The 11,778-nt window shown below is 40.1% G+C and overlaps 1 protein-coding gene across 1 annotated transcript in view; it reads left to right on the top strand.

Moving 5' to 3' along the window:
* LOC102736376 (arylsulfatase F) overlaps nt 1–9,749 on the top strand; it is a 29,600-nt gene extending 19,851 nt beyond the window's left edge. Inside the window, exons 7-10 of the mRNA XM_081807981.1 lie at nt 3,295–3,429; nt 5,093–5,255; nt 8,444–8,565; nt 8,990–9,749. Coding sequence (XP_081664107.1) covers nt 3,295–3,429; nt 5,093–5,255; nt 8,444–8,565; nt 8,990–9,357 — 788 coding nt within the window. The 3' untranslated portion in view covers nt 9,358–9,749. The remainder of the gene's footprint in view (nt 1–3,294; nt 3,430–5,092; nt 5,256–8,443; nt 8,566–8,989) is intronic.
* The last annotated feature ends 2,029 nt before the right edge of the window (nt 9,750–11,778 follow it).

Below are 11,778 nucleotides of genomic sequence, written 5' to 3'. Positions count from 1 at the left end.
GTATAATACATAACAAATATATAATATTATATATAACTCATAATCAATGTAGAATATATAACATAATAATACATAACAATATAATTCATAATATAAATTTATGTAATATATTATGTATAATAAAAATTCAATGACTGTATAAATATATAATGTCTATAACTATTTATATAATCTATTTCAGTTGATGTTAGAAATATACATATTATATTTATAATATAAATTTATTCTTACATAAAGGAGTTAAACATTTCCATGGCCGCTACATAATTATTTTTTTAAATCTCTTGAAATACTAAGAATAGAAACATCCCAAACTAACTTGATAACTGTAATGGATATGATTATCTATGTTGAAAACTGTAGAGAGTGTAATAAAACAAATAGTTGTATGCATACTGCATGTTATAATTACAATTATGTTATATCATGTATAATATATAATATAGTTACATTATTAGTATATACTATTAATATATTATCAGTGTACAACTATTAGTATATTTTCATCTATTATTTTATATATAGATTATATACAATATTATAATTAAATATCCATATTACATATTATAGACATATAATAATAGTTTGATTACACTCTCTAGGGTTCTCAGTATAGACAATTATGTCCATTAATGGTATCAACTTTGGGTCTTATTCTAAGTACACGTGTATTTAGGTTTTCTGTTAATTTCATTAATCAGGTAATCTTAAAAATATGAGTTTTAATAATATGAGTTTAATAATAATGACAGATAAAGTCTTCTTTTATAGCCGATATTAATAAAATAGCTTCAACGTTTTACCCTTAAGCATAATTTGGCCAATGCTTTTATTTATTTTTTTTTTAAAGATTTTATTTATTTAAGAGAGAGAGAGCATGAGAAGGGGGAGGGTCAGAGGGAGAAGCAGACTCCCCGCCGAGCAGGGAGCCCGATGCGGGACTCGATCCTGGGACTCCAGGATCATGACCTGAGCCGAAGGCAGTCGCTCAACCGACTGAGCCACCCAGGCGCCCTGGCCAATGCTTTTAATTGGCTCTGTTCTCAATGTTTTGAGAGATTTTTAAAAAATTATTACCTGGGGGGGCCTGGGTGGCTCAGTGGGTTAAGTGTCTGACTCTTGGTTTCAGCTCAGGTCATGATCTCAGGGGCTGAGCCTTGCATCAGGCTCTGCGCTCAGCGTGGAGTCTGCTTGAGATTCTCTCTCTCTCCCTCTGCCCCTTTCCCTACTCTAGCACGTGTGTGCTCTCTCATAAATAAATTTAAAAAATCTTTTAAAAAATTATTAATTAATAACCATGAAAATACTTACATGCTTGCCAGCATCACTATAAATATATACTTCACATATGTAATATAATATAAAATATAATGATATAACATATACATGTATTATTAGTAATGGTATATCATGTTCTATATAATGTAATGTGTACATATATCATTAGCATATGATATTATTAATAGCATGCTATATTAGTATATACTATAGCAATAATATAAATAATAATATAGGCATTGAGAAAATACATGTTATTGACATAATTAGGTAGTATACTCCTAGTACAGAATTAGTGTAATATTATAATTAGTTTATTATGCTTATATATATATATACCCTAATATATATGCACAAACATGTATGTCCTACAACGTTTCTCTGTTAGAAATATGCACCAAAAGTAATACTTTTTCTTTATGTTAAAAATAACCCATTTCAAGATACGGTAGGTGATAGAGTATTATTCATAGCAGCTCCAGTATCAACAATCAATATATAGAAATACATTTAAAAAGTAAGTGATCGCATTGAACACAACTGAGTCCTTAGAGAAGACTTCAGTAAATAGAAATATACCAGATTCTGGATGGGAACGGTGACTCTTAAAATATTAGTGATTCCAAAATTAATATCGAAGCTTAATGTGATTCTAATGAAAGTATCCATTACTCTTACCTGGGGAGCCCGCCTTACCAAGATGATGATGAAGTACACAGAGGGGAACAAAGTGATAAGAAACAAAACTGCCCAAGGACATCTGATGGGAGGCCAGTTAAGAGAAAGGATCAAGACCCACTTGCGTTGTTGCAAAGAAAGAGTTAACAAAAATAGAATTTAAGGGGTGCCTGGGTGGCTCAATCGCTTAGGCATCTGCCTTCAGCTCAGATCATGATCCCAGGGTCCTGGGATCGAGCCTTGTGTTGGGCTCCCTGCTCAGAGGGGAGCCTGCTTCTCCTTCTCTGTCTACCACTCCCCCTGTTGGTGCCCTTTCTCTCGCTGTCAAATAAATAAATAAAATCTAAAAAAAAAAAAAAAATAGAACTTAAAACACTAAACTACATGCAGAAGGTTTGACTTTCAGATCAGGAGAGCAGAAATAGGTGGCCCTGGAGACGGTCCAGTGAGGAGGAGAATGTAGCGTGGAGGAAATTAACTCAGGGTGGCAGGGTTGGAATATCTTGGGCAAAGTAGGTGTTGGGGGTTGCACTGTGTCCCCCAAAAGAAAGGTCCACGTCCTAATTCCTGGAATCTGCGAATGCTACAGTATTTGGAAATAGGGCCTTTGCAGATGGGATCAGGTTACGGTGAGGTCGTTAGGGTGGGTCCTAATGCCATGGGACAGGTGTGCTTGCAAGAAGACAAGAAGCATGAACACAGACATACCACAGAGGACCCGTCTGCCATGTGAAGGCCCAGATGCATACATGGATGAGGAGACCACGTGAGCGCAGAGCTGCTAGAACACATTGAAGTCACAACAGAGGCAGAGACCTTGAGACTTCCCGAAATACCAAAAGTGTGCATCATGAACAGCTCACCTGATGCTCCTTGCAAACAGAGGAACTTTTAGCAACAATGTAACATGGTTTCATTCGTTAATAAAGGAGTCTGTATAAATCGAGAACAGAAACAGTGAAACTCCCAAAAGAAAAATCAGCAAAAGCTCAATATAACTTATAAGTTAAAAGTATAAATGTTGGTGTCCACATAATAAGACAATAAAAAATAAATGATTATTAGGCAATAGTAGTGTAACAATGAATACTAGTAAAATCATAAAGAATGAATCCATTTTCACTCCCAATTTAATATAATCATCTGTCCAACATGAGGCACTGATGAGGAATTCAGAAAACGTGGCTATTCTTGAGCTCACACACCACCCACTGGAAGCAGGTGCATCATGGATGAGAAAGAGTTTTGTAGTGAAATGCACCACAAGTCGGACTGGTGTTATAGCCCAAAGCTCATGATGACATTCATAATATGTGTCCCTTTTTTTTACTATTTCAGGCAAGATTCTCAATGCCATCGATGATTTTGGTCTGAGGAACCACACGCTTGTCTACTTTACATCAGACCACGGGGGGCATTTGGAGGCACAGGTGGGCCATTCCCAGCGCGGTGGGTGGAATGGAATATACAAAGGTGAGGAGTGGGAATCGGGAGTGGGGTATGGTTGTGAATAAATTCTCCCATGTTCATGATAATGGGCATCCATGAAGTGAACAGATGAACCCGTGAAAAAGTGAACAAGTGCATTTTATTTGACTCTGGGTAGAATAAAGTGGAGCGAGTAACCAACAATACATTATGGGGGAGGCTAGCCCTTCTGCTGAGGGTGCATCTAGAAATCTGCCTCCATGGCCACCCTGTGAGATGATAAAACATCAACATAACCACATGCCTTTGAATCGACTCACTGATTCCATGTACAAGGCTGTTGATAGAAGATTCAGTGTGGTAGGCAGAGTACAGAGGACGAAACCCAGAGGCTCCTTGATGATTAAGGAAGCTTGGGTGCCCTCTTGTGAGGATATGGCTTAGCACACAAAGTAGCAAGCCTGTGTCTGGTTTTTTAATTAAATGCACAGATACCAGCCCCATGTCCGGGCGTGGCAGTTAGTGCATGAAAACATACTCCGTTAGCCACCACATTGGCCTGGTCCGTAGTATGCACCTTGATGTGGTAAGAAAATTATCTGGAAAATGTTCAGGACATGCTATCCTATCTATTGGAAGACATGTCAAAGTTTTTTCCAGAGGAAAATATAATATTCATGCTTTGCCACTGAATGCAAAACAACCCAGCCTAGATTTGCATGAATAATGATAATATAGATTCAGTAGGAAATAATGATTGTTGCATGAATGGGATAGTCTCTGCCTCAGTCTGGCCATAGGGCATGGTTGTCTGCTTTTTTAGGGCTTCTGCAAGTAAAGTGCATACTTAGGAAAACAAATAAATCCCAGAAGGGAAAGTGTTCTTGTTGAACTCTATTTTTACCTACGGAGACATCTTTTTAAAAATCTCCATTTCTCCACGTGCTGTGATTGAAACTCTACTTTAAGTAATTTAATGAACTAATAAAACTCCATTAAGACCATAGAATGGCCATTCCACCTGGTTCGCTCAAGGGAACCCTAGTTTATAACTCTTGTCTTGGGGTCATTGTTGCCTCCTGGGTCCATGCTCTGTAATACCCTGGTTTGGGGTAATAAATTAGCACATACCTATACTATTCTATTCAGTTTGTTTTCAGGGTGCTGGATTCAGCAGGGAACAAAACCAAAGAATCAGTGCCTTCGTGGAACTTACATTTTAGTGGAGGGAGGCACCCCAGGAAAAAAGAGAATATGTAAATTCTATGATATGTTAGAGGATAGCAAAGGTCTCCAAAAAAAGGAAAGAAGAGCAGAAAAACTTCTGGGGTTGCGGGGGGGACTGTCGTTTTAACCAACTGAGCCACCCAGGCGCCCCTGGACTGTCGTTTTCAAGGAAGTTTGCCACCTAGAAAGTACCTTTGAGCAAACGTATGAAGGCGGCTGGGGACATAGCAGGTGTATTTGTTGGGTAACAGTGTTGTAGGCAGACAAAATAGCCTGTAGAAAAGTCGCATACAGAATACAATTAGTAGTCAATTAAAAACCTATCAGCAGCCCAGGGAAAAGTAAATCCACGGACATGTACGGCAGGACTCTGTATGGGGTGGGCTCTGAGCACATGGTCTGCATTGATACTCATTTACATTTCTACGCAGTCTTGCTACCGTGACCATTTTAACTGGCACTCTGTTACCTCACCTTATAGGTGGGAAAGGCATGGCCGGCTGGGAAGGTGGAATCCGCGTTCCGGGACTTATCCGCTGGCCGGGAAGATTGCCGGCTGGGAAAGTGATTGAGGAACCTACAAGTTTAATGGACGTGTTCCCCACGCTAGCGGCCGTGTCGGGAGGCATGGTCCCTCAGGACAGGTGATGTCACACCCTGTGTTCACATCATCTTTGTTCTCAGAGCATTCGGGACAAAAGCAACAAAGTCTATCCTAACGGGTTGGACGTTGTCCCCAGTACCTAGGGAAGTTTAGCTTCATCTCTGGCTAAGTCTATTGAGCGTTATTGGTGTAGCAGACAACAGTCTTAAATGACTACGGCACATTCCACACACTGGATGGCCTTCACTGGGGAGGAAAATGGACAGAGGGAGATTGGAGATGAAGTTGTGGTGGGCAAAACGCTCTTGCAAGTAAGAGAAGAAACGATTTGCTGCACTCTATTGTGCAAGATCCAGAAGGCAGACGTCAAGGTAGGTCATTCCATGGGTGCTTAGAACTCTGTTGTGACTATTTTGAATTTGAGCAAGAGGAGAGCCTTCCTATCACATGGCGCCACTCTCTGGGAGCCAATGACCAAGGCAGGCTTGCAGGTGACCTCTTCATAAGTTTATTCTAGCGGCTCCAACCCACTGCCACGTGTCCCTTGTAAGTCCAAAGACCGATTCTAATGTGTCCTTCTTCAGGCAAGGGACCTCATCTCTTTCCGAAGCAAAATAGAATGCATCCTGAAGCAAATCAGAAACAGCAACAAAGAAAGACCTCCTCATTGTTTTTTCTTCTTACCTTCTTTTTAGCAAATCATAGGATTTATTGAGAATTCATATAAAATAACAAGAGAATGCAAGTCACCTCTACTAAGAAGTGTATTTATCAATTTCAGCTAAATGACCTATTTAAAAATAGTAATATGACTGCAAATGTAGTTTTGTTTTTTTTTTTAACTGAGCCAATCATAGTCATAAAAATAACTTTCCACTCTATCAGTGGGGTTCACTGACTTTGGGACATTGCTATACTTTATATATTGGACTCACAAAAGGTTATGCAGAATTATAATCTCAAGAAATAATGTCCTCTGAGCTCTGATTAGGATTTTCCTTCATAGAATTGATCTGGTTTTTGTTTTTTTCAGAATTAGCTCTAAAAATGTCCTATCTTTATTCCCCATATTTTTTTTTATTCGTCAATGGACAACTGAGGTGAAGGACTCCATGCGATTCTAAAAGCAAACTTGGTTCTTATGATTAAAGTTGCATTGGACATTTGCATAGAGGTCTTTGTGTAGACATCAATGCTTTATTTCTTTGCAGTAAATGCCCAAGAGTGGCAAATCTGGGTCATTTTATCAATAATGTGCTGATATATTGTTGATATATTTTTATGAGAAACTTGTCGGATTGACTTTCAAAATGACTGCCCCATCTGGCATTCCTGCCAGTGACGTGTAAGATTTCCAGTTGCTCCACATCTTTGGTCACACTTGGTATGGTCACTCTTTTCCATCCTAACCATTATAATAACTGTGTAGTCAAATCTCATGGTGGTGTTAGTCTCTGTTTCCCTCATGATGAATGATGTTGAACACCTCTCCGTGTACTGGCCATCCATGTCCCTTCTTTGTGAATTGTCTATTCAAATCATCTGTCCATATGTTTCCCATACACTGGGAATTTTATTTTCTTATTGTTGAATTGTAAGAGTTCTTTATATATTGTGAACACAGTTCCTTATCAGATCTGTGTTTTGTCGATCGTATCTTCCATTCTGTGGCTCGCCTTCATTCTCTTACATTATTATCTGAAAAGCAGACATTTTCAGTTTTGATAAGGGTCAATTTACTCTTTTTTTCTTTTATAGATTGTGATTTTTGTAATATTTTTTAAAAGTATTTTTCTATTCAAAGGTCACACAGATTTTCCTCTATGATTTCTTTAGTTTCAGGTTTTACATTTAGGCTTATGGTCCATATTGAGTTAATTTTTTATATAGTGTGAGGTATGGGTTGAAAATCAATTGCTCGATATATGCATTGGTCTGTTTCTTAGACTCTCTTGTTTCACTGATTCCTATGTGCACCCTTATGACCATACTACACTGGCTTGATTACCCTTGCTAAATTTTGGTAAATTTTGGAAATATTTAGTTGAATCCTCAAACTACTTTCTTCTTTTTCAAAATTATTTAAGCTATTCCAGATTGTTCTCCCATGTCAGTTTTAGAATACATTTCTCACTTTGTACAAAAGAGCCGTCTGGGATTTTGGCTGAGATTACATTAAATCTATAGATCGCCTTGTTGAAAATCAAGATCTTAACAATGTTGAGTCTTCCAATCTATGAACGTTGTTTCTCTCTCCTTTCAGTTCTCTTATCAGATGTTTTGTGGCTTCAGCACACAAAATTTTAGTATTAGAAAAAGGTATCCCTCGATATTTCATGTTTTGTGATGCTGTAGTAAATGGTATTTTAAAAAATGTAACTCCCGGTTGTTCGTTGCTAAGATACAGAAATAAAATTCTATACTGGTGACCTTACCAAACTTAATTAGTTCCATAGATTTTTAAGGGATTATAAACACAGGCAATCATGGTATCTGAGAATAAAGACAATGTTATTTCTTTTACTATCATATTTAGGATGATGTGACACCTATTATTGTATTTTTTATTACAAGGTAGGTTTTATTTTTTTCTGACGTGAGGGAGAAGATCTGTTTTCTAATATAGGTTAAAAAGCATCAGATTTTTAGAGGTTCATTTTTTAAAAAGATTTTATTTATTTATTTATAGAGAGCAAACAAAAGAGCGGGAGGGACAGAGGGAGAGAGACAATCTCAAGCAGACTCCATGCTGAGCCCAGAACCTGACGCAGGGCTTGATCTCACAACCCTGAGATCATGACCTGAGCTGAAATCAAGAGTCAGACACGCAACTGACTGAGCCACCCAGGCGCCCCTAAGAGGTTCCACAACATCACGTTTCAGGGTAGCAAGGCAATTGCAGATGAAATTTTGATTTGTGAAGTCATCAGGAACACTGAGCTTTTGAGAGCTTCTGTGGCCAGAGACCCAAGTGCTCTTTAGATGGACACGCATTCCTCTGTCTTGTCATTTCACTGCAAAAGCTTACAGTTTTATTTTTTTTTTTTTTTGGTTTTTTTCCCTGTCTTTCCCATGAGAATGTAATGTCCCTGACAGTGTGCATGGATTTCCGGAACAGTCAGCACACTGTGCTCTGGGCCCAGGAAATGTCATGGAATGCACGGAGCATCCCTCCAACAGCTCGCTGGCCCACCTCCCTCGCCTGATGTCCTTTGTGTGTGTCTGCAGGGTGATTGATGGCCGGAACCTCATGCCCTTGCTTCAGGGTGAAGTGCAGCGCTCGGAGCATGAGTTCCTGTTCCATTACTGTGGCGTGTTTCTCCACGCTGTGCGCTGGCACCCCAAGGACAGTGAGTACCTGTGGATGCCAAGGTCATGGTCGCTCAAGTCCATGCTCAGCACTTTGTTCCTTTCTCCCTCCCCCTCACCCCCAGACCAGTCCTTTTATTCTGGGGTGACCACTGAAAATACCTTCTTGGAAAACTTTCCAAGAACCACTCTCTTTAGAAAGGCAGGGGGATGTCTTGAAGAAATATGCATTTTGAGAAGCAGAACGAATGGATGCTTCCAAACGTCAAGTTGTACTACAGGATTCTGATTTCTTAGTATTGTTCTAAAGATTGAATGATATATAGCATTAACTTGTGGGCAAAGAGAAAGACCAGGACAGATGCTTGAGAAGGTAGAAGAGCACAAGCTCTTCTGAACTTCTTCTGAGCACAAGGTCAGTTGGCACAGGGATTGGATGTCTCTGACGTGTCTTTTCTGGTCCAGGTGAGGCAGTGTGGAAGGTTCATTATATGACACCCATATTCCAGCCACCGGGAGCTCAAGCCTGCTTTGAGACTACCTATTGCCGATGTTCGGGCAACCTGGTCACCTACCATGACCCTCCTCTGCTCTTCGACATCACCGAGGACCCCTCTGAGTCCACACCTCTGACGCGGGACACAGAGCCCTTGTTTGATGTAGTGATCCAAACGGTGGCCAACGCTGTGAGGGAACACGAGAAAAGCATCCTTCCTGTCCAGCAACAGTTGTCGGAATTGAATTATGACAACCTGTGGCTGAAGCCTTGCTGTGGTGTGTTCCCGTTCTGTCTGTGTGACATGGAGGGGAGCACCTCAGCTGTGGGGGCGTAAGGAGGAGTAGCAATTGAGAGCGGGCAGCCAACATCAGCTGATGTTGGCACCTGCAAAATTTCAAGGAAGGAACTGGAGAGCCAATGGATTTGTCTACCGCTCCAGATTACTAAATGCCCATTGGTTGTGACGGTGTCTGTTAACTTCTTTTCTTCTCTTGGTGATAAGTATGTATCTAAACATGTCTTTTGGTGTTAGAAAACAAGCATTCAGATCCTTTGGCCCCATCGGCTCTGCTGCTCTCCAAAGCAAACTCTCCATGTAAGGTCCTGTGTACATCCAACTAGTTGCTTGGGAAAGGGAAAATGCCAACCATTAAAGCATCATAATTGAAATTATGATTGAATTCGCATTGAATAATTGAAAATAATTGCAATCTGGATAACTGAATAGTTGACAAATAATAATAAATGAAATTGTAGTACATTGAAAAGAAATAGTCTAAAGTAGCCATTAAGCCGACCAAAAGGATTTATTTTCATCCACAGAAACTGAATTGAGAGTAGGACATCAGAAACTTGGGAGGGATCCCTGTGTGGGTTTTCCCCTGAAGATGGGCCAGAACTTTGATGGAGTCTCTTCTTTCCTTCTTCCTGCACCACCATGATGTACATATGACTCCTTGCCTGAGTTTGCTAGGGCTGCCTTCACAGATCTCCACAAGCATGGTGGCTCCAAACACAGAGATTCGTTCTCTCTCAGTGCTGGAAGCCAGAAATCCAAAATCAAAGCATGGGCAGGACCGTGCTTCCTCTGAAACTCTGGGTAGAATCCTTCATTGCTTGGATCTGTCCCAACTTCCGGTGGTGGTCAGCAATGCTTGGTGTCCCTTGGCTTGTGTATACACCAGTCCTGTCCCTGTCTCCAACTTCTTGGGACCTTCTTCCCTTTCTGTGAGCCCACCCCCAAATTTCCCTCTCTTTAAAAGGACACCTGTCATTGTATTAGTAGGACGTCATCCTAACAACTGCAAAGATCCTATTTCCAAATAAGGAAACATTCACAGGTAATAAGTTTTAGGACATCAACATATGCTTTCTGGGGAGCCCATTCAATCCACGACACTCCTACATAACCAATAAACTATCTGTAATTGTTCTGTAACTTGCTCAGCAGAACACGGCTTGTGTTGTTGGACTGGTATCAGACCCCTGACCATCCTATCGAGTGCCCATGCATAACTCTTGAACACAAATAACCGTATTTATATTGGATATTGAACAAGGATTTTGTTTTTCTCCTAAGTGATCCCAGGTAGCCATCTTGGACCTTATTCATCCATAAGAGGATTATTTACAAAAAGGCTGATTCATGTCTCCACCACTCATTTTCCTACGGTTTCCAACACATCCTTATTTTATGATCCATCTTATGAGACGTTTCATTTTGAATTTAGTATGTCACAGAAGATAATCTGAGAATTTTAGCCTGAGAAAGATCTTCCGAGACTTTCTCACCAAAGCCCCTTATTTTATGGGTGAAGGAGATAGAGTGTGCTGTGATGAAGGGGATTGACCAAGGCCACATAGGAGCACGAGCAGGATGACCTGCTCGAGACTGCAGGTTGGTGACCCCTGGATTCAGGAGTCCTCTTACATCCCAGCTGTGTCCCTTCCATGTTCCCAAGTCACACGTTGCCCTGAAGGCTGTAGGAAAAAGCAAGCCACGTCCAGCTGAGGACACACTTTCCATTGTGCACCATGGAGAGCAAGTGTGCTTCTCACCAGTCAGGTGTCTTTGGGCCACTTTGTGCTTTAGTGGTTCCATCGGCAAAATGCCAGTAACAACTGGACCTCCATCACAGTACTTTTGTGAAGATTCGTGGAGATAATTTCTATAAAAGACTTAGCATATGGTCCCATACAGAGCACTAGATAAGTATTTGCTTTTCCATGACCTGTTTTGAAGATACCTTTAAATTTTTGAGTTAAAGTATGAGGTCTGTCTGGGGCGCCTGGGTGGCTCAGTCGGTTAAGCATCTGCCTTACAGTATTGTGTAAACATAACTTCAAAATGCACCAAGAAAACAAAACAAACAAAACACAAAAAAATTCATTTGACTCGCTTTATTCCAACACCAGCTTTATTGAGGTGGTCTGGAACCAAACCAGCAATATCTCCGAGGGACACCTGTAAAGTTTAAGGACATACACCATATTGGGGTATTAGAAACATATCAATAACTTTATGGTCTTTGGCTTGCAATATTATAACCCTCACATTTTATGTCTAAATAAGGGTTGAAGGGTTAACACTACCTTTTGTTAAATAGGACAAATCATTCCAAAAGTTGCTTTAAAAATATTTTTTCTGTCAAATATGGTCAAATGAGAAGATTTGAATATTTGAATATTTCTGAGTCTTGAGGCACCTGGGTGGCTCAGTTGGTTAAACATCTGCCTTCAGCTCAGGTCATGATCT

The sequence above is a fragment of the Leptonychotes weddellii genome, chromosome X (assembly GCF_054177405.1).
Source record: "Leptonychotes weddellii isolate Sample4059 chromosome X, ASM5417740v2, whole genome shotgun sequence".
NCBI classification, from domain to species: domain Eukaryota; kingdom Metazoa; phylum Chordata; class Mammalia; order Carnivora; family Phocidae; genus Leptonychotes; species Leptonychotes weddellii.
The sequence above is the reverse complement of the archived record's forward strand: the minus strand, read 5'-3'. Positions and strand labels throughout refer to the sequence as shown.